Source organism: Antedon bifida, chromosome 5 (genome assembly GCF_963402885.1).
Source record: "Antedon bifida chromosome 5, ecAntBifi1.1, whole genome shotgun sequence".
NCBI lineage: Eukaryota > Metazoa > Echinodermata > Crinoidea > Comatulida > Antedonidae > Antedon > Antedon bifida.
The window spans coordinates 27,759,751-27,783,868 of record NC_136230.1 but is presented as its reverse complement, the minus strand read 5'-3'; the positions used below and the strand labels follow the sequence as shown (position 1 = coordinate 27,783,868).

Genomic DNA, 24,118 nt, shown 5'->3' with positions numbered 1-24,118 from the left:
TATAGAGGGCGGCACATTAAAATATTACCTACACAACTACTGCAGCTTGCTCTCATAGTAAATATGCTCTTTTAATTATTTCATAAAATGATATTTATGGTTATAATATTGTAAACAAACTATGAGAATTTAAAAAACAATATTTCTTTTTTGTTCTTAAAAAATTAAGAAAAAAAAGAAATATAATTATTTTATTTTATTAGCAACACTTTTCATTTTTTACCATTAACAGAAGTAACACCGACATGTCGTCTCTTCCAATTCATTTCTTTAACTTGTAACCAAGTGTCATTCCTGTAGTCATAGCATTCCATACTTCGGAAAGGATCTCCCGTAGCGCCTCGCCCACCGACAACAAACACAACACCTACAAAACATTCATGGCAAAAAAAATAAATGAAAAGAATATAGGCCTAACTTTTTATTATCATCTCAGTTAATTTTCACTTTTTTTGGATGGGGAGAGTTGGTGGGGGAGATTATTTTGTTACTGTAGGCCTACCAATCAACAAAGACTAAAGTCAGATACCTCGTTTGGGACATCCCTATTAAGGGGACACATTCTTGTGAAATAAAAGGGAGGATATAATGTTTCAACACTATGACCAACCTCTGTTCAGGGGACACCACTATTAAGGGGACAATTTCTTGGGTTCCAAACATATGTGTCATTTTAGTAGGGGTTCAAGTGTATTTTCATACTTATCCATAGAACAAAGCTGCATAATTTATCATTAATTGGTAATTAGGGAATTGTTTATATGTCCAGTAATGCAAATATTCTAGTCAGGCACACTGGCCTCTTTGGCTATGAAATATGATCATAAGCCTATGGGTTATTATTGTATTTGATTTGAAACACATACAAAGCGCTGTCATTAGTTTGTGTAATTAGTGACCTTTGACCTACACCTTAAGGACGTTGGGTGTCATGAGCTAGGCATAAATCTAAATCTGGATGGACATACTTTGAGTGAATACAATATTCTAATGAATATAATGGTTTATGAAAATGGTTTCATCCCTTATAACTAAGTTAAGCTTATACTGTACCATAACCGAGTTATAAACTAACCTGCGCAGCTTTTTCTTGGTTTAACCCGGTCACTTGTTATTGACTTTGGTGAAAATTTTGAGACTACTTTATTAAGGGCTAAATAATAATTCTTGGCTTCGTCTACAAGGTCTCGACATTCATGATTGCGACGGAATAATTCTTCATTTTCAACCTCGTCCATCAAAAACTCTGGACTCATCATGGGTAGTCGTACCTGTTTATAGAAAAAAGAACAAGAAAATCAAGATGTTTGTTTTTAAATAAAAGAACATGATGCATAAATAATTAAACATCTATTATTCATCCTGTTTCCACTTAATTGACTGTGCCGTTAACTTAATTTTGGTGGTATCCGTTTATAAGTACAGAACTGTACAACCCCTATTAATGGGACACCTTTGGGACTTGAATATGAGTAGGCTATAGTAACAACACATTGTATCACACCTCGTTCGTTTCACAGCCAAGTGTTCCCTTAATAATATTGTACTGTTTAATAAATAGATGTGTCCTAAAGGAGAGGTTCTATCAGGGAATTGTTGTGTATAATTTTTATATTATTCAGAATTCCAAATAACGGCCAATTCGTGTTGCTAACATTATAGTAGTTGTCATCACAAATATGTTTTCATAATTTACATCATAAACAATTTTAGCGATGTAGTAAAATAGTGTTTTTTTTATACAATTTTTACGGTTTTCAATGTATTTCTATATCGAAAATGGTTCTACCATGGTACTGTAGGTACTTGGACACATCCAAAATGATTATTAAATTATGCCAAAGTAAATGGAAAAATTTTTTTTTCTGTATCACATATTTGATGCAAATGAAGATGAATTTTACATTTTGAATACACCGTAATGTAACTGCTCAAATCGCACGTTTGATAACTTTTTTTTAACCGTGTACATATTCATAGCTCACCGATATAAAGCAAAGGTGTACATCTCAATGAATTACATTATGTAGATCCGGATGTTGACATTATAAAAATGCATGAAACTTAATTTCATGAAAAACGTGAATGCCTACGAGACAAGTTTCAATCAGACCGGCCCTTTGTTCTTAGTGGTCTCATAGTTGAAAGAACCTAGACATAATCGTTACGGATAAATTAATATTAATTGAATATTGAATGATGATTAAAAAGAAAATATGACCATATGGTTATGAAATTACAGAATATAACTAGGAATATTTGTAATATCGCATTTAGAGAACTCATTTTCTTTCCCCCATGGAGAATTATTTTTGATGTGGAGTGATGATTGCACAGTGGTTAGTTATGGGTACTTGCATTCTGAAGGTTACAGAAGATATACAGTAAAACATGTTAATTAGTCATTCTAAAGACAAAAGAATTATCAGTATGTTAACCGTAAATTATCTGTGGTCTAATGATTAAGACACCTGCCCTGTAAGTGTGAGATCACTGGTTCGAATCAAGCCAGTACAATACATGAAGTGTTAGCTTAGACTGTAAAGTACTGTGTGTCAATTAAATTATCAAAAAAATTGTTTGGTAAAGCTTGAGATTCAAACATTGTCACAGAGAGAATCAATATCATCTCATTCATAACTCAAAACAAAAAGTAATTCAACTATTTATTTGGTATGAAAATTACAGATACTGTAGGTAAATAATAAATATTCTATGCAAAATTCCAATTATTATCCAAATTCAAACTTTATCATAAGGCACAAGCTTGGTGGTTGGAAGGTACATGCTATACAGGTTTGAGGCTAGGCTACAAGTTACACAGAGGTTGTACAGTAGGTTCGAGATCCATTTTGATTCATTTTGTTTTCGATCTCAACATTTTATTCAAATATTATTCTTCAGGTGGGAGTAGAGGCCCACGAAAAACTGGAAAGACAACATCAAAGAGGACAGGGCCACATGGAGGAGAGTTAAATCATCTATGGTGCCCCAACAGCCCCCAAAATGGCTAAGGGCAAAAGGTATGGTATTATTTTTCTAAAGAAGCCAAACTGTCAAAGCATATCAAAGCATGTATCAGACAACAATATCTGTCAATTTTATAGTGTTACCAGAAAAAGTGATCAAAGGATTTGTACATTTTTCAAGAGCTTTTATCAATAAAGTATTGTCAGAATTGAGGGTGGTGTGATCAAAGTATTGCGTGTATTGACTGTGTAGCCTTGGTTATAACTTAATATAAAGTTCAAATAGATATTATAAAAGTAAGGTGCTGGCATATATATTGCACAGAGGTGGATAACGTTTATGACATAGAATGTAGGCCAATCTAATTATACAGTACTTGGCATTGAACTTATTAAATTATAACACCAAAGTACTCAAATTAATTGGTGTTTAGCTGGAAAAGTACAAACAGTGCTATTGGGACCTTTTGGACCTCAAGAAAAGTCTGGTATTGGGAAAGTTTCTGGTTTTCAGAGTCCGGTATTGGGAAAGTTGACTGTATTACTATTTTACCATTCCATAGAATCATTTTTAAAAAAAATTCATGTACTGTACTGTAAAACAAAATATAAATTCATATTTAATTCATTTTAAAATATTAATTTATAATTTAATAATAACTTTTAACCAAAAAACTGAAACAGATCTACCAAGTACTAATATTATACAGTACCATGTTATAATATGAATTGTGTTATGAAAACAATACAAATAAGTATGAAATATGATGTAATAAATAAATAAATACACAAAAACATACTTAAAAAAATATGCTACCCTGGATCCACTCTTAAAAAGGGTAAATTAATCAACCAAACAACAAAGAGAATATTGAAAAATCCTACAAAATTGGTTTAAAATATTTTCAATGCATTATGCTCTCTGAGTCATTTAACATGAAATGCAGAATTTAAATTAAATATCCAAGATTATAGTAAAAACCCACAGTAATTAATATTAATTGTTCACGAACAACTCTTATAAGATAAAGCGCTATCATAAATTTAATATTAATAAATTTTAAATATATTATTACTAGGTCATTTGGCAATAATTATTAATGTCTGTGGCCTTCAACTTGAGCAGACAAAGAAAAACATTTTATTAATATTACAGTTGATAAAAGAAATATTGATGACAAACTTTGAATAATATTAAATTTAATTAATTCATTTTTTCTTGTAAAGATAATTTTGTCTGTTAATAATACTGTACAGTATGTTTTGTATATAAACTCATAAAATCTCCTTTCCTCTTTCTGAATGTGAAATACTGTATGTGAAATACTGTATGCAAAATATTGTAAGGAACCTTTTATTATACCCGTACAATACTTTAAATATTAGCCAAGTACATTTTAAGATTTGTGAGAAAAGCATATATTGTCAAGATCAAAAATTAATTTTAGAATTAAAAGATAAGAAAAGATAAAAAGACCTTACTTTACTTATCACAAGGGATTACATTGTGTTTTATTTTCAGTTTTTAATTTTGTGTACAGGCTTTAGGATTAAACAAGAAGTTCAACTCAAAGTAGGTGCTTAAGTTTCAGGTCAATGATACAATGCATTGGGTCTGGATGAATTTGTACCTGGAGGCAAGTTAGTATATACTTAGGCCTAGAGGTAAATTCCCTTAATGTATTAAGATTCATTGAAATCAAATGGAGCACAGACCACTTAAAAGTTAGTACACACTGGTCATTGTCTGACTCTAAATCTTTGACCATTGGGAATTTTATAAACAAAATTATGGAACACAGACCATTGTATATCAAATCAGACATTGGTCATTGTCAGTAGGATTTGGCAAGTTGGAAACGCTCTTTATTTTTCAAACTTCTAATTCCTTTAGCTCTGTCTACACTATCAAACTTTATGTGATGTGCCCATATATGGACATGATGATGGCACCATAATTGGGCACATCACACTTTTTTTTGGTCAAACTAGTTTGATAGTGTAGACAGAGCTTTAGATAGCCAAGTTTAAGTGGGTATGTACTGTACTGTGCTCTTTGTACTGTACTCTTTGTACTATCCTACACTGCTACCCCTACACTTTTGATTCTATTTCATAAAAACTTGATATTTGAACAATGGGAATAAATGTCTGAATAAATTAGTAATGACGTGATACGAATTAAAATATCACAGTCATAATTTGAAAATAACTTATGCAGTGTGCCAAATTGGTCATTAAAACATTCCTCAGCGTTACAATCGATGCCTTAATTGACACTTGCTATCTTAATTGTATACTTCGCAAAATTAGACGACTGTGTGAGTGTCATTGATAAATGAGTACGCCGACCTACATCAGACATTGGACAAAAAACAGCTATAGTTTCAAAAAGTCTCATGTAAATTCAGATCATGTCTGTGCGATTCACATTAAAAACTTGCCAGAAGGTAGAACATTTGTGAGATTGCAGAATAAACATTTGGCGGCAATGTGACCAGTTCCTGAAATTCTAGATTCCAGGGTTTTCCAGGACTCCTGTCTAAATAGGTCCATTGTTGCTCCCAGGAAAACCAGTCAATAATTATTTCCCTTAGGAATATAAATCTGTTTAATATTAAAACCTACCATACAATATCATAAACAAGTGAATCTCTGTCTAAAATAAGCGATCAAAAGAACAGGTAAATTATTAAGAGAACCTACGTGTATGTACTTAATACAATGTACTATACAGTACAATGTGAAATACAGTTCTTACCAGAATAAATATTGCAATTGAATATGTACTGTAATAGAATAAAAACTGCAGTTGAATAAGTACTGCAGTTGAATAAGTACTGCAGTTGAATAAGTAGCGTACTGTAGTTGAATAAGTACTACAGTCAAGAAGTGCTGTAGTTGAATAAGTACTGCAGTTGAATGAGTACTGCAGTTGAATAAGTACTGTAGTAGAATAAGTACTGTAGTTGAATAAGTACTGCAGTTACATAAGTACCATAGTAGAATAAGTACCATAGTTGAAAAAGTACTGAAGTTGAATAAGTACTGCAGTTGAATAAGTACTGCAGTTGAATAAGTACTGCAGTTAAATAATTACTGCAGTTGAATAAGTACTACAGTTGAATTAGTACTGCAATTAAATTAATCTTGCAGTTGAATAAGTACTGCAGTTAAATAAGTACTGCAGTTGAAAAATGACTGCAGTCAATTAAAGTAAGTACAGTATACTAACTGTTACAAAAGATTTCCTCGTCAAGTATCAAACTTACCTTAGACATTAATTCTGGTAGACATCGTTCTCTACCGGGTAAATCATGCTTTACCCACTTCATCACCGCCTTATAAACCTGCATTTCACTTTCAATGTTCAAGTCTGACGAATCAATAACAGCTAGAAAATGGTCGAAACTAATGTTTAAAAAATCCTCCTGTCGAACAATGTCACAAAAGAATTCATGAGTAAACTTATCGGCAGATTTCACAAGTTCTGATCGGCCATGAAGTTCAGCAAAATTCCGAACACCGAGACAATTGCTGGGATGCAGATGTGTTCGCATAAAATCGCAACACGCTTTTGTAATAACCTCCAATTGGAGGATGCTAGCAGCGTATAAAAGTTGCTGCACGTTTTCAATTGTTAAAACAAGTTTTGCTGTGTACATAAAGTTTATCAGCATATCGACAGCGTCCTCTTCTAAGTCTTTAATCGTAATTACATCTTGTCGACTCTCCGCCATGTCAGAGGTCAACATTGCTTTAAAATATGGACTGCAGCATGCTAGAACAAGTCTATGACAATGGATATGTTTATTTCCAACGATCAATGTGATATCGCAAAGCTTACGATCTAAGTACAAGTCTTGTAAGATGCTGAATGAGTCCTTCCAATGGGTGTGACACTCAAATGTTGTTGTCAATCTCGGCGAGATCTGTAGTCTTTGTACAATTGGTAAAATAGAATCTGCCTCCATGTTTTTGCTCTTTCTACTTGTTGTACCCGAAATCTCAATAATTACTGTGGACTTTCTATCAAATGGCCTAAAAAGAAAATTACATAAAAACGCTACAGTTATTAACATTTTTTTTTTTCATACCTTTTGATATATTAAACATATTTAATTATGATAATCTTTTATGCACATAATTTCATTTCAAAAACTTTTTGTATGAATACAGTATTGTCATATTGTTTATTATCATCTTGTGTGCAAAAAATCAACAGCAAACAATATTACAACATTTTAACAAATGAGAATAAAAAAATATTTAATTGAATTACAAAATGTTAAAAAATTTATTTACAACAATACTATTGGAATATTGGTATTAACTATCCAAATAAGAAATAAATAATCTATTTGTTTTTTTGTGTTATCATATAATAGCAATTTTAAGAGGGATGTAAAGAGACTTAAGTAGAACAGAACAGATTTAATAACAATTAAGAACGTTCTAAGAGTCGCAACGCAGACATCTAACTGAAACACTTGCTAGTATAAGATATAATCAATAAATGACCCAGTTTCATTGTCTGCTGTCTAATGCGAAAATGTTGTGTTGTGTTCCAGTTACATGAGAAAGAAGAGGAGAGGGAAGAGGAGAAGGAAGAGAGATAGGAGGAAAGTAGAAAGAGGAGAAGGAAGAGAGATAGGAGGAAAGTAGAAAGAGGAGAAGGAAGAGAGATAGGAGGAAAGTAGAAAGAGGAGAAGGAAGAGAGATAGGAGGAAAGTAGAAAGAGGAGAAGGAAGAGAGATAGGAGGAAAGTAGAAAGAGGAGAAGGAAGAGAGATAGGAGGAAAGTAGAAAGAGGAGAAGGAAGAGAGATAGGAGGAAAGTAGAAAGAGGAGAAGGAAGAGAGATAGGAGGAAAGTAGAAAGAGGAGAAGGAAGAGAGATAGGAGGAAAGTAGAAAGAGGAGAAGGAAGAGAGATAGGAGGAAAGTAGAAAGAGGAGAAGGAAGAGAGATAGGAGGAAAGTAGAAAGAGGAGAAGGAAGAGAGATAGGAGGAAAGTAGAAAGAGGAGAGAAAGTGTGTTGCTATTATTGTGGATGGTAGCTGGAGAAAATTAAAGCCGAGATGGAAGAATATTTATGAACATTTAATTGAGGAAAGAGAAGAAGGAGAAGAATGTAAAAGTGAGGGAAAGGTGGAGATGAATATGGAAAGATACTGTACGAGAAAATTGAGGAAAGTAAGGAAAAGGAAGGAGCCATTGATGTGCTCACTGTTCATCCACCTTCCTAATATTAACGTAACCATAGAGAAATTAAAAACAACTTTTTGGAAGCATCTGTTTTATGTTTTGTATACTATTCCCCCTTCTGTAGGTTACCAATTCCACTACATGTATTCGCTTCCTAAATTGACCCCTGAGTGACTTCCATTATCAATCCCAGTCCCAAAAAAGACTGTAGACCAACAGGTGTAACTGGTATAAATATCCTTTTGAAATATGGCTCAATTCTTTTGTAATTTTATCAGCCTCAAAATCAGCTTGTTTTAATCAAGATTTATTTGGAGTTTAATTGAAATGAGTAGACACCAAATGGTTTAACATGAGATATACTGTACTGGCCGCAACCAAAACTACATGGGAAAATATTCCAAGGTAATAGAAATTCCAAGGTAATAATAGAAATTGGTTATTAATTGCTGATTCTAATTTGAAACAAAAAGGACAAATATCTAGTCAAACAAATTGGAAAACAAGATATCTAGTCAAATAGAAATGAACCTGTCAATGATGGGTTTAACTTGTTCAACCCATTATGCAGTTTAAAAGCTTTTTGTGCACAAAGTTTCTAAGAAATTTGCATTATGATATGATACATAAGTTTACAAGGATGGAAGTTGTGGTTGGAAAGGAAGTACATTTTCTAACTATTGTAAATCATGTGATTCCTTGAGATTGCGGATACTGTGGTATAAGAGAAAAACATGCAATCATGGTTAGAAAACTTAATTTTAGCTTAATAAAAACACAAAAATATACTTATTTTGCGACAGAATAAATGTTTAAAAATCTCACACTTTTCAAACTGAAAGTTCAACAATTCATATACTAAGTTTTGGATTGTTAAAACATATTGTTTTACTTTCGAGATGAGTTTAATAACTAACGAGATGAGTTTAATATCTAACAAGATGAGTTAGAGTAACCTTGACTTCTGTGCAACATTAAACACAAGTTAAACTGTGCATTTAAAAAAAAATCTGATTTTAAAGTAGAGTTGAAATAAAAGAAATATTTGTGAAATGTTATATAATAATTTCATCTTCTCTGTTGCTTTACCTAATCCTATGTACAGTACGTCTTGTTACGTTTGGAAAACTCCAATAAAAATGTGAAAAATGGTATGGTATCTTTCCTAAAGCTCTGTCTACACTATCAAACTAGTTTGACAAAAAAAGTGTGATGTTCCCAAATATGGTAGTGATATGACATCATTACAATGTCCATATATGGGCACATCACATTTTTCTGTCACATAAAGTTTCATAGTGTAGACAGTAGAACTCATATCAAGGGGACACCTTCAGGACTCCACAAAGTGTCTCTGAGTAAATATAGGTAAACACATATTGTCCTTTGTCATTTGTTTCATTGAAGAATGTCCCCTTTTTGTCTCCTGAATAGGGGTGTCCCAAAGGAGAGGTTCTCCATAAAAAATGTTTAATAACAAAGAACCTGAATATAGAGTATAATCAATAAAACATCCAGGGTAGCTCAATACAAGATGCAATTTGTACTTCATAAATGGGCTTATGTCTCATTGTCTACCAAGACAATGCAATGTATTGTTGCTTTGTGTGTTAGTCACATGTAAAGAATTATTACAGTTTGAATAAGTCAACTTCAGATGAACTCATGTGCAGCTTAATAGTGATATCACATTTAAAACATAAAAAAACATTGCTTGTTTTTCTTTGTCTGGGAACAGAAAGCACTGTTGATATTATGTCGTTGTCGTTGGGAACTACCTAATATCCATAGTTGTGGAAAAAGAGAAGGCGATTTAAAGTAGTAGTTTCAGCATCAGGACCAGCTTTGCGTCTGATTAGCTTTGCCTCTTTCCGTACCACAAAACTCAATAAAAAGAAAACAAAAATATACAGGAATACAGAATGCAAAAAATAATCCTCAACAGAGGTGATAATTGTGTTTTATAACAATGACAAAAATGATTCAATAATGTCATAAAGTATACTAAACATTTTCTTTGGTCACATGATCAACATTTACCAGTAATTTTGTCTAAAAGAACAATGCTCTGTGATGGTAGTCTGGTCTGCCAAGGCTGTTAGGTACCATCAGAACTTACACAATGTTATAAAATAGATAATCAAAACTTTTGACTGCATAATAAAATGTATTGAACTATCCTAATGTATTCACTTATGGTGAACATGGTATACATAAACATATACAATATCTTTGATGGAGACAACAAATTCTTATTGGTTCGATATAATCAAACCTAACTAGTTGGGAAAGAAAAAAATAAAAAAAGAAGAGTTTTAAAGATTAAATCATATAATTGGTATTATCAAAAATCATTCTTAAATTAGTTAAAATGTCATCAATTAATTGCGTGAAAGACCTTGGTTCAAATTCTGTCGAATTATTTTTTTCTAAAACTCTGTCTACACTATCAAACTAGTTTGAGAAAAAAAAAGTGCCCAAATATGGTAGTGATATGCCCAAACATGGTAGTGATATACCTAAATAGGTCCATATATGGGCACATCACATTTTTTTGTCACATAAAGTTTGATAGTGTAGACAGTTTTATATAAGACTAATTAATTGTTTGTTAAACTATAATTGTTTGTATTACTGTAAATAAAATACTATACAGGTAAACTAATTAACCCATACAAATAAAGTCTTAAAAACTATGTGCTCTCCAAGTGGTAACCCCCAGACCCTAGCGTCCCCCTTCCCTCAATCTGGCAAGCAATCAAAATTTGTAAAAACTACTGTGTACTCACTTTCTTGCTCTTCTCATATTCGACATAGAACTTGTACTAGTTTGTAATTTTTAAACAGCAATAAAAATAAACAAACAAACAACAACAGTGTTTTAAAAAAGATAATTTACAACAATGACACCTATACAACAGCTAAGAATTAAATGACCCAGAACTACAGAAACTACCATGTTGAACTACTGAACGGAATCAGTCAACTGGAACAAGTACGTGAAATCCGATCAGCCGTTTCATAAGTCATTAAACGAAGATTCCCATTCCATTTGGGATATTTCCAGCATGCCAGTAATGAACATTTGTTAATGGTTCTGTCAATCATCTTGAGGAAGGTGTGGCTTAATATGCAAATTAGGAGGTGTGTCTTTGTCATTGTTTGTCATTGGTTGGAGCAAAATGAATAGGAGTAGGCTAGTAATACTGTTGCTAAATATCATAGGACAATTATGCTTTTGTTGTTATCTATTTTTGTTTTAATTTATTAAGTCATTAATCAAATTATATTTGAATCAAACTTTAAAGTAACTTTATCTTTTTAAAATAATTCACACAATTTCTAGGCCATAATACAACTGCGCACAATATATTTCAAGCATATACTGTACTTGGTCAGTTATTATGGTATTATTAGACAGTAACTGTACTGTGGAAGCTTAAAAAGATTAAAATCTGAGCTCAAACAGAGCCTTATTGAAGATTACTAAAGATAGCCAAATAAAAATAAGATAAGTAACACCATTGAGTCTTATCGTATCAAAATATCAAATATTTCGAATCAAATCATTTACGTATCATCCTCGCCAATACAATAACGTCAAACACAAAGGCAATTATGGAAAAATTGATACCGACGAAAGATCAGAATCTGATACGCAAGATAAATCTTAAATAACAATAATAATTCTTCGGGGAAAAACAAAAATCACAAAAAGAAAACAACATCTGCTAAACAATAAAATGTGTTGTTTATGTATGGCCTGAAAAGTTGCTCCACGGTTTATGCTATTTAATATGTTGTAGTAACATAACACTTTAATGTGTTTTATTGTTATTAATATGTCGGCTAAATAATAATTCATGCGTACCGTAATTGGTTTGAGACGGTGAAAAATAAAAGGTTTTAAAACGAGTGCTATAAATTTTGGCTTTATAGCACCAATTCACAGAAATTTACAGTAAGCAGATATTAACAAAAACTAAAAAAAGCTAATCTTTAATACATATATTTTGACAGAGGTATAGGTAAAAGAAAGGTGGACATGTTGTAGAGGCTAACATTTATTTTTATGGTCTAGTGTGGTATTAAGGGTACGATGTTTATTTTTAGGGTGGGGTATGGTATTACAGTATTATTAGGCTTTCATGTTTATTCCTAGGATATGGGTGGTGTTAAACTTGGGCAGAAGCCATGAATGAAAATTATTAAAAGTGTTAATTATGAATAAGGCGGCAGAACATCAGCTCACCTATTGTACAGTACTAATGAAGTTGAAATGATAAAATAAAGAAATATTTATAAAACGAGCTACAGTACTACAACTATGATATTATACAATTAAAAGCATTGTTTTGAGACATACAACTTTCATTACATAACCAAGGGTCCACTAGTAATTTATTGAATCAGAATAGCTTCACTTACCCCTTTTCTGAGTTTTTCTTGTATTATCAGTTAAACTTTCAAAAAATGTTAATCATAATTAAGCTACTAAATTAATTATTATTGTTAGATAATTACTATAACAAACACTGTACTTACATTTCAATAAAATATACAAACAATGGCATTGAAAAACTGTTCTTCATTACACAAGGCAACACATCGTAATAACGCAATACATCCTAAAACGCAGTACTAACCACGTTGCAAGAACAGACATCAACACTTGGAAATTTAACTTCCTTGCAGACAAGCAATTGAAAGAAATATGTAAATTTGTTCGGCTGGAAAATTTACCGACTAAGTATCGAGTATTGTACACAATATGAGTAATACTTATAGGATGTACATAGGTCACAAGAAATTGAATTTACGATTCCAACTGCTGGATAGACAAACGTTCCTACACATACATGTAGGTATCTGGTAATCAGTAATATGAGATTTAAAAGAAAGCTCTTGTAATGTTAATGATTGTCTAAAAACGTAAATTAATATTTCTTCATCATCAACAAGGCATGGTATTGCATATCAATTAGTATGGATTTTTTTTGTGTTCGACTTTTTTAAGAATATTAGAAAGAATAAAGGTTTAATCAGTGAATCATATTTAAGCAATTTGTTAAAGGAAAGATAGGTTGTTGTGCAAGTGGCCAAACATCAATCCTACATAAAAGTTCATTATAGTTGATACGAGTGTCACTACGAACAACTTGTTCAATCCATGCAGAAGTAACTTGTAACATTATTTAATTTCCCCATTTTGAAGCAAATGACTAAAGTGATAAAAAAGTATTTAAAACCATTGAGGGCAGCAAACAGATGTTTTTAAAGACCTGGCAAATTTTAAAATTAATTAATTTCCAGAAGTACAGCATTTACTGTTATATATTGATTCAATGAATTTGATTCTTAACCTTATTGAAAACAATTTTTCCTCCATGATTGCAGGGAGCGACAAAAGTACTAAAATTAAGTATAATTTTAGAGGGCAGCAAACATATACTTTTTAAAACATGGCAAGTGTTTCATCTTTTTCTATATTGTGAAGTTGAAATTTTTCCCATGAAACATGTACAGGTAATATAAAGTAGAACACCTGAAAACAAATTGCAGTGGCAGATTGGTCTAAATCCTGTGCCTCTACAGTAAACCATTAAGTGTCCTAGAGTTAAGTCCAAAAAAGCAATCTATTTCTTGGATAGTGCCTGAGGTAGAAAACCATTTAATCCAGTTCTTTTTAGTGTATAATTGTGTATCAAATAATTACTAATAAAAAGAAAACACATCCTTTAAAAACTTACCTTTCTCCTAAAAGTCATTGACAGTAAAAACAACATGTAATTTCTATGAATATTCTACATAACCTGTTAAAATTTCCAGCTAACTGTTAAAACCTAGTCAACCATGAGCTGCAGGAAAGCATACGTAAACACCTTACGACAGAGCTTAACCAAATATAACAAGAAAAGGAAATGTCAACAGTTTGAAACATCCTGAACCTAATCCAATCATAGACTAGAATCAGACAAGAGAAAACCTGACAGCAACAAAATACAGTAACTAGACTGCCTGCAGAGTGCAACGTACACAAATTTACACCGACCCAGAAAACAGAAACCCTTAGAAATAGATAAAGCTCTGTCTACACTCTATCAAACGTTGTGACAAAAAAAATGTGATGTGCTCATGGATATGATGATGTCATATCACTACCACATTTGGGCACACTTTTTGATAAGTGTAGACCAACCTTAAAACAAATTGCAGCCTCTGTTGTCTATTTACACTATATCAACGTCTTTGTCATTGATAAAGGTATACTGTACTGCAGTAAACTTTACTGTGTCTGTTGGTACTCTAGATTTATCTACAGACTGATAGATACCGTAGATCTATAGACTGCCATCTTTTCTATAGACACTAAATATTTTCTTGGGCTATTTACAATGGTGCAGTACACACCAATCTTTACCTTGCCTATTGAAACTATACAGTACAAGACACAGTACCTGTATGTACAAAGGTGACAAGTAAGGTGACAAGTACTGCAACAGTAGTACCTGTACCATTACTGTATAATAGATTGTAAATACTGTACACATAAAGTACTGTAGTCTTAGTTAGTGACCATGAACTACCCAACACAATATTGATGTTTACATTATGTACAGTTTTATTCATAAAACAAAATCAATGACCTATAGTATCACCCATGACATTTGACCTTTGTCTTAAAGGTCATTTATTATGATTTAAAAATAGATACAATTAATAAAGCTAACAATTAAAATGGTATCTACTGGTACACAAATCCGCTACTTTAACTATACTAATACTGAGGCTTAGGTAAACAAATTAAACGATTATAGGATTTAAAACTGACTTTAAAAGGAATATACTAAGATATACAATATGGTGAAGTGTCCACTTACAATGTAATTAACATTACAATAACAGTGTACAGTACAGTTAAAGCCGTACAGACGTTTCCGCTATGTACAAATTTCAGATAATCACAATTCTGGTTCATATAAAGTTTGCGGTACAGATTTACCACGTATTCATGAGGTATATTGATCGAAACGTTGAAAAACTCAACAGTTCTTTTAGAACTATACGTGGTAACTGTACAGGCGCGGATTTAGGCGGGGGCTAAACAGACTATTTTTATTTTTCTGCAACCTGACGGATCGTTTTTATCATTTATGAAATATTTAGGGCCCCCCTCCTCCCTAATCTATAATGCTGGATCCGCCCCTTCTGTATCAACATTTGATTTCGCCATGCAAAACAAAATATCACAATTCAGGTTTTATTCTCTACATTTAAAAAATTGCAAAGCAAAATATAGGACATTACATCAATAGATCTCTAATTTTGTCCTGGAATTTCCCATGCCAATGACATGTTTTGGGCATAATCTGTTTTCAGATTGTTGCTCTATAGGCCTTACTGTACATTTCGTTTTATGAATCAAAAACAAATTTTGCCGAGTAATGCTGTAGTCATTGAAAATGTAAAGAAATGTGAATATGTTTGGATTATCATTCAATACACTGTCTAACATACATGCAAATGAAGAACAACTTTATCATGCATTGATGTTTTAGCCTACTGGCTATACAGATAATCTAAAGTGATTTATTTTGATGTTTGTTGAATATTAATGTACCAGTGAATGGGGAAAATGATTACCAATGGGGATTTCAAATGATTGAAATTACTAGATTATAGAAATTCGCATACTAAACACAACCATCATCGAACATACATCATTAATGTAGTACGAAGATGCATCAAACATAAATTGTCTTTAATAAGTTACTTTCAGTCTTTCTTTATTTCGGATATCATCATTTCATTAATCCATATGAAATGAAAAAAAGTTTAAACTGTGCCGACTCTATTACAAAAAAAAAGATATAAGAAGAGAAATGTTAGCATTTCTCTTTGCTAACTGTAAATGGTTAAAGACACCTTCCCTACGTTTTTTAGATCTAATTTAAGATCACAAAGTATATTTAATGTAAAAATAATACTATATGGTCCTATTGTGATAACTTTTTTCGTCTTTAAATGGTTAAAAATGTGAAAAATAAATTAATTCTAATAATTCTAGCGGCCCGCTATAAATCTCAAAATGCATTGCGCGCGGATTGATATTTTTGTTTTTCTTCTGTAATTCACCCACTTTTCGATCGATCGTGTGGCAAAACAAATGGAAGACTCCTAACTTTTCAGCGAAAATAATCTAATGTCCAACACACTGCGCCACACGCCCCCACAATTGTAGATTTCATTACAGTATTTTCAACCAAAAGAAAATTACATATTTAATTTAACTTTTTATCAACAAGTTAAATAATTCACAAGCAGGTTTCAGTATAGAATATTTGATTGGTTCACCACATTAACTGAAGTTACCTGACCTAAATTTGAAATTTAGCTTTAATTAATAATGTTAATAATGAAATTAGTTTCCGAGGGATTGGGGTCATGGGTCATAGGATCAATAAATGATGCTTCAAGTTTCACTAATCACAGTCAGTCTACTGTATACTATAGTTCTGTCTCTTATTTATATTATATTAATATTTAATAAACTTTATTAAACAGTAGAATTAAGGGAACACCTTCGGGACACAACTGTGTGTCTTTAATAGGTGTCTGTGAATAGGGATTAACCGTAGTGTTAAAACATTACTGTATTTTCCCTCCTTTGTTTCAAGGGAAAGTGTCCTCTTAATAGTGGGGTGTCTTATAGGAAAAGGGTTCTACTGTACAACTATTAGGGCTACAGTACTTACTCCACTTAATGCAATACTGTATACCTTGGTTCTCACATAAATGCAATGAAAGTAATTTGACCAATCACAATACAATGGATCATCCAAACTGTTGCTTGTGATTGGTCAACTCACTTGCATCATGCCTGTGTAATTGCATTGTGTTCAAGTCAGAACCAAGCTTTGATATTGTAGTTATAAGAATACTACAAATTAGCTCTTCGAGGAGAAATAAGGTATTTGTCGGTTTATCCAGATAAGCTAGGCACGAAATAGACTTAAATAATAAATACTACAGTAGCCAAATTATGGTATAATAAATTATTTTAATTATTAAATTATATTCATTCATTAATAATGTTTTACATTAATAATCAATTTTATCAACAATACTGCATGTGATTGTTAAAATAAAAGTTAAATAATTCAACATACATTTATCTCATAAAATCGATGTCAAAATGTCCATTACACTTAATAATAGCTCTAGTGTAAATCAGGGGATGAATCCACCGGTTCACGAGCATGGCACAATTATCAACGCACGCACATTGTTAAGTTTGCGGATTACAATGAAAACTATATTTGTTACGTTGTGATGTAAGCAACTTTGGATGTACACATCAAAACACCAATTATATCTAATTTTCGATCCATTAACATTGTTTTCATCAAAGCGTTCAATTTGATTCGGCGAAAAATGTGTCAGTGACATAATAAATCAAGAGAGGACTTAATACCATGTTGTTAATCATGTGACGCTGTTCGTGTTGCAATATAAGATAAGATCTAAATGAAAAATGTTTGCGTGAGTTGTGCTCAAAGTGATTTGCGGTGATTTGCAACGATATGTAGTACTTAAGCGGTTTAATATCGAGAGAACGTGATAAAACAACGATAGAAATGCACCTGGTCAACTATTCGAAATGTGGAGGAATGATAAAAAATGATAACATTACAGTTAGTACAGTACAGTAGAAAGAAGGGGGTTGACCTGTTATTAATTTGTTATTTATTTCTCCAGTTTATTACACAGGAAAGTGTCCCCTTAATGGGGGGTGTCCCAAGGGAGGAGTTACTGTATACACGGTATATCGAAACAAATCCTAAAATATTATTACTGTGAGATACAGTACTCTACTAAACAGTACTGTACTTTTATGAATTACTATTTTACATGAAAATCAGTTGATGTACCAGGCAATACAGAACAATATTAACTAGGTAGGTAACACAAACTTGATTCATTTGAATATGGTCCTAACATACTTCAGCCCTAACCATTTTTTTTTATGTCATACCATCTTAAGATTTTGACCTTCTCTATACAGTAATTCATTATTTAACAATATCCATAAATGAATCCAGTGCATGTTGCAAAATCTATTTTTTGTGAATACAGTTAATTAGTAGGCATTCAAACAAACAATACGCAACCTGGTCACAATCAAGACATTAGAACCCATACTGAATGGAAACTATCTTAAACTTACTTTATATAAGTTATAATTTGTGACAAGTCAAATATTAAAGCAACTCACCCTTTGCAAAATGTTAGACCCCAAATAAAGGCCCTATTGCCAGCTGTTTCTGTGACCCTTGACCGCCCAAAACTGTCTTTATTTTTATCATTTTCAAATGTTTACTCTCCTACTACAGTACAGTACACTCTCATTTTTTTTAAAGTTATGGGTAATCGCATTGCAGTAACATTTTATTTGCATCGCATGTTCACAAAACACTCACCACTGATTATTTTCAATTGCTTGCTAAGGATACCACAATTACCTAATACATTTAGGCTTTTTTGGAAATTGTCTTAAAAGCATTGCTACGACATTTTCATGTTAACATGTCAGAATAATTTTACGAGTAATTGGACGGCAATAATGCAAACCTCGCTCTCAAAAGCACTTATTGCTAATTGTTAAACATTACTTACCGGTACATTAAGACTTAATTTCTGTGAAAACGATGATCAGTCAATGAATATATGAAGATAAATGATTGAAAACAGTACTTTCCAGTTGTCCAAAGCAATATGTTAAACTAAAGAGTCAATTTAAAAATATGTACACACGGTAGATACTTTAAAGAGAATTGCAAAGTAATATGTTAAAAAATATACACAACACAGTACTGTAGATATCTTCTAAAGATGTCAAAGAGAAATCCAGATTTTAAAACAAAAATGTTGAAATTAAGCAAAGAAATTGGTAAGGCGTCCAAAGTATTTAAAAATCCTTTCTAAAAAGTGAATCGAAGAGTCTAGAGAAGAGAGGCAAGCATTTCAATTTGCTAGCAACTGTATTAATTCCAATGAACTGGTTTGAACGGTTTTAATGCAAATTATGACGAACCATGTACCACTGTTATACATGTATTATTCAAACCATGTCACTAAGAGTTGGCTACTTCACTAGCGGGCACGACAACCAAAACACAATCATTTCTACATTCGATCAATTTTAAAATTAATGTTTAAGTGACGTTTGACTGCAGTATTAAGATCAAGATAATTTAGTGTCATTAGCAAAATAAGGTAATCTTTAATGTCATATAGTTCTTGTCTGATTTTCTAGGTTATGTTGAAATTAGGTTTATAGAGTATTTGAATGTATATTAAATAAATTTGAAATCTACCCACAATTTAATGGAACTGTCCGGATTCAACCAAAACAATAACACTTCCATAAAGAATTTTATTTTTTTTTAAATTAAAAAAAATAAGATTATGAAAAATAATTACATACCAAACGAATAAATGATTTATAATTGTTTCAATGAAATGTGGCAATGACAAAGACAATTTGTTAAAATATAAAGGAAAGTTGTTGTAGGAAAAATATGGCGTTCAATGATTAGATGAAAGATATTTACAGTAATCCGGATTTAAACTAACTTTTATTTGATATCGTAGCAAGCAGTCTGTCTAATTCTATTTCTACAGAATAAACAACATTTTGTAATTGTTTACTAAAATGTTTCATATGAGTGGATTAATCTGAAAAAAGATTCAAAGAATTTAATCAGATTTTTGGAAGGTTGGATTAGTTACAAAAAAACAAGGCTACTGTAGTCGGTTCTTACTTTCTTTTCTAACTAAACCATCTTTTGTAACGTTTTAATCTTTTCAAAATAAATACTGTAATAATTAAACTACTGTAAATAAGCTCAACAGTTTCAATGGTACAGTATACAGTAATTACAGAATTCTGTTCCAGGCAAATGGGTGAACAAGGACCATCCATGGTACGATTTTATTACTAAAGTACAGTATTAATTTAAATTTAACAGCCATATCTCTTAAAAATAAAATAATGACTATTTTATTTTTCAGCAACTCGACGGATCATTTTTATTATTTATAAAATATTTAGCCTCTCCTGATCTATAATGCTGAATCTGTCCCTGGTACTGTAGGCCTAGTTGAAAATGTGAGGTGGTGGTTTGTTTAACGAATGCCAAAAGTAACACAGGATGACAAATATATGCACTGAAATATGTAAATTATAACTACAGAATACATAAACAAGACAAGATGGATATATCTGTTGATAGGTAGTGACTTGAACACTTGAAGGTGATAAAGGTTGGTTGCGTTTCTAATAACATTTCTTCCCAACGGTCTTGACGTAGGTAATTGAAGTCACATGAATGATTTAAAAGCAAATACATTTACCGTATGCTGGCCAGGTTATCATTTGGGTGAACACCTTGAATAATTCATGATTATTTCAGTAATGTGCCAAGAACATTGGATTTATTAACGTATAAATGAATGTTTATAAGAAACAGGTTGTGTTTTGTTTACCATGGTGACGACTCGAGTATTATCCTAGGTCCCTTTTGAATGAAAGAATGAACAGTTTGTAATAATCTTACTGTACATACTGTAAATCATCATCATACCACACAGAAAATGTTGAAATTTGGCATTATACCTTTATTAGATAATTTGTTACATAAAAGAAGGAAACACACGATTGGCCGATCCTCTGGAGTGAGTACTGGGGTGGTCTTATCTTAAGAAACATCTTCTGGCCAGCCATGAGTGTCTGAAATTATTATTTTCACCAGTCATGCCTAACATTTCAATACCCTTTTAAAGCTCTGTCTACACTATCAAACTAGTTTGACAAAAAAATGTGCCCAAATACAATGGTGGTAGTGTGCCCAAATATGGTAGTGATATGACATCATGATGTCCATATGGGCACATCACATTTTTTGTCACAAAGTTTGATACTGTAGACAGAGTTTAAGTCTTAATTTTATCCTGACAAATTGCCTAAGACCATATTTACACACAATAAAGCCAGTTCTAAATTTGCGCCATGGGGTGTGGACTAAACTAATTTTGAATGGCTTAACAAATTTGATTTCATTATGTAACTTAGCTTCTAAATATTTGGCAAAATTTCAAAAAACTATATTTGTTGTCCTAGTTACATACAGTACTGTAAGGACTGTTGGGCCTAACCAAGTTCAATATACTACAGTCCATTGCATCCTGGTAGGTACACTGTATGCACAATAAAACAAAATTACTGTGGTAGTATTTCTTCAAATTATAAACGTTGGCGTCATTTCAAAGAACCACCATTAAATTCATTTTATTTTGATTCCCATTAAAAACCATGTTAACAGGTTACCTTTTAGTAAAGTGTAACTGTGTAGAAAAGATCTACGTCAAGTGACAGATAATAAAGTAACTAACCTTTACAGACAATAGTTTGTTTTGATAGGTAAAGCTGTGTAAAGCTCTTGCATGCGAAGTAACCATAAAATGAATATTGTATTGTGTTAAAAGACTGATTATATCCTCAGTATAGACAGGTCACAGCCAAAATGATCCTATAAAGGTTGACTTTGCTTATGTGAAATGTTCCCCCTATACATTCTGATAGCATTTGAACTCACAATGATGTTCTATCTCATTCAATGACAAGAATGGAATAGACAACAATAAAACATCTGCCTTTGTCACCTTTCTGTCTAGTCTTCAGTACATGTATTCTGTTATGTTCTTTTTGTACTACTCCTGTAGGCTATTTTAAGAGGATATTTAATGCAAACAGGAAAATAACATTGTTGCCTAACACTGCAATATAAAGAATGGAAAATCCTACAGTCAGAATTATAGCAATTTTTAGTATGGAATACGCCTTCCTTCCTGGAATACACTGTATTTACAAAGAGAGAAATTCTATTTGACCAATGATAATAAAATAAATAATGTCACGTGTCATGTATTCTTCATCTTTAGGCCTTGTACCCTATACTGTACATTCACTAAGTATTAATATCAACCAAAGCCTACAGGGCACTTTACACAGACGAGCAATAACGGTAAGCAGAAAACCACATAGCTTGTCCCACGTAGAATCTGTATCTATCCTGAGTGGAACCGCCCGTCCGCTGTGTGTAAATGGTCATAAGAAATAACTGTAGATTCTATATTTTTATTAACGTTACCGCTTATCTGTGTAAATTGGCCTTTATACACTAAAGACATTGAGACTACACAAGACTGTCTTTACGTTTAGGTTGAAGCTTAACCACTGATGTACTGTACATAGCATTGGTTGAGCATAAACCCACTGTACTATTGTACAGTAGGTAACCTTAAGCCTTGTCTATACTATCAAACTTTATGTGGCAAAAAAATGTGATGTGCCCATATGGACATGATGATGTCATATTACTACCATATTTGGGCACATCACACATTTTTTTGTCAAACTAGTTTGAAGTGTAGACAGAGCTTTAAAGATAGTCTGGTGTCTCAGTGTCATTGATTGAAGTACATTCTCTTCCATTTAAAGTTGAAGATTAGTGTGAAAGCATGTTTTCTTATAAACTGCCTATCAGAACAACCTCTATTCACACTACTGTGTATAAACCTCGTATCCCAAACTTGATACAACAGTATAAATTAAATAATGTTATTACAACGCTGAAACAAGAGGATATGGAAAGTGTGAAACGGAAAAGCAATTACTGTATAAAAGATTCATAAACTAACAACTGCGTGCAATAGATAGCCGATAGGTGTGATTTAAAACCTATTGACAATGAAACACCAACGCCTATATCTTACGACCTTCAAACATGATGAAATTTTGTTCTTCAATACGTCAAAAAACATCTCTAAAATATCGCAGTACAAATAATCCAGAGAAATCAATTTTTAAACTATTTTGATTTTTTGGCTTTTGGAATAAAATTTAATATTTCTTTATAGAGATGATAATTTGCATTTGAGTATTATTAAAGTTATATTGTTACCCTGAAAAACATTATTATAAAAAAAATGTTTTTTTTTAGTATGCCATAATGCCCATTTTAATGTCCCACACACTGAAAAAACTTTAAATAAGGCAAAAAAACTAAGACAGTCAATGGGTTTTTGGTTGAATTTAATCGTATAATTTGTCTTTTTATAAATAAGTGAAAACATTATTTTTTACATTTTTCTCTATGGAAGTTATTAAAAACGAAATGGCACATTCGAAGTCTTGTTTTATTAATTTTTCATGATCTTTTGGGGACAATACTGTACATCTTTAAAGGGTAAATACTGTACTGTATTACTGTACTCTAAATTAATGGTGAAGTAAATTAGTATCTGTGAGCAAATTTAAGGGTGAACCTTTTTATATTGTAGAGGGTGAACTAGAGGCAGTATGAAATATTTTTTTCCACTCAAATCTACCAAACATCTGCTAGTTTATTTATTACATATTTTCATGTGTGTTCCTAGAAATGAATATTGCTTATTAAGATTTTTTTTTGGAAATGTAAACAGTTATAGCTTTCATTTCCTTTCATCAACCATATGGTTGCAATAAAATATGATTTTTTGATTGAATTAAAGTCTGACGACAGAGTTGTTAAGTTGAACCTTGGGGTTAGTATATTCCCCTGGCTTTAACATTTGATATATTTCCAACAACAAACCCTTACTATTTTTTTTTGTATCTGAGCCAAAAAAATGTAACAACAACATTCATAAACAAGTACAAGTAGTAACAAAATTACACCTGCTCAGACTTAACATAAACAAATACATCGTCTAGCAAAACTCCATATTTTACACACTGGGGCATCAACCTATGTGTTTAGTATGATCTTAATCTCTGTATGTGTGGAAAGTCTATAGGTTTGCTACTGTATGAGAAAGGGGATAGCCTAGTTCCAGTCAATT

General features: G+C 31.9%; 1 protein-coding gene across 4 annotated transcripts in view; it reads right to left on the bottom strand.

Moving 5' to 3' along the window:
• Window positions 1–24,118, bottom strand: part of LOC144842160 (kelch-like protein 8) — a 34,098-nt gene that overhangs the window by 6,719 nt on the left and 3,261 nt on the right. For 2 of the 4 annotated variants that reach the window (XM_078698560.1, XM_078698559.1), the window contains exons 3-5: window positions 6,242–7,010; window positions 1,076–1,271; window positions 224–367 (exon numbers count right to left, since the gene is read on the bottom strand). In XM_078698560.1, the coding sequence (XP_078554686.1) occupies window positions 224–367; window positions 1,076–1,271; window positions 6,242–7,010 (1,109 nt within the window). Of the gene's footprint in view, window positions 1–223; window positions 368–1,075; window positions 1,272–6,241; window positions 7,011–10,962; window positions 11,040–12,718; window positions 12,782–24,118 lie in introns of those variants that run through there. The other 2 variants (XM_078698561.1, XM_078698562.1) reach the window with 2 other exon arrangements.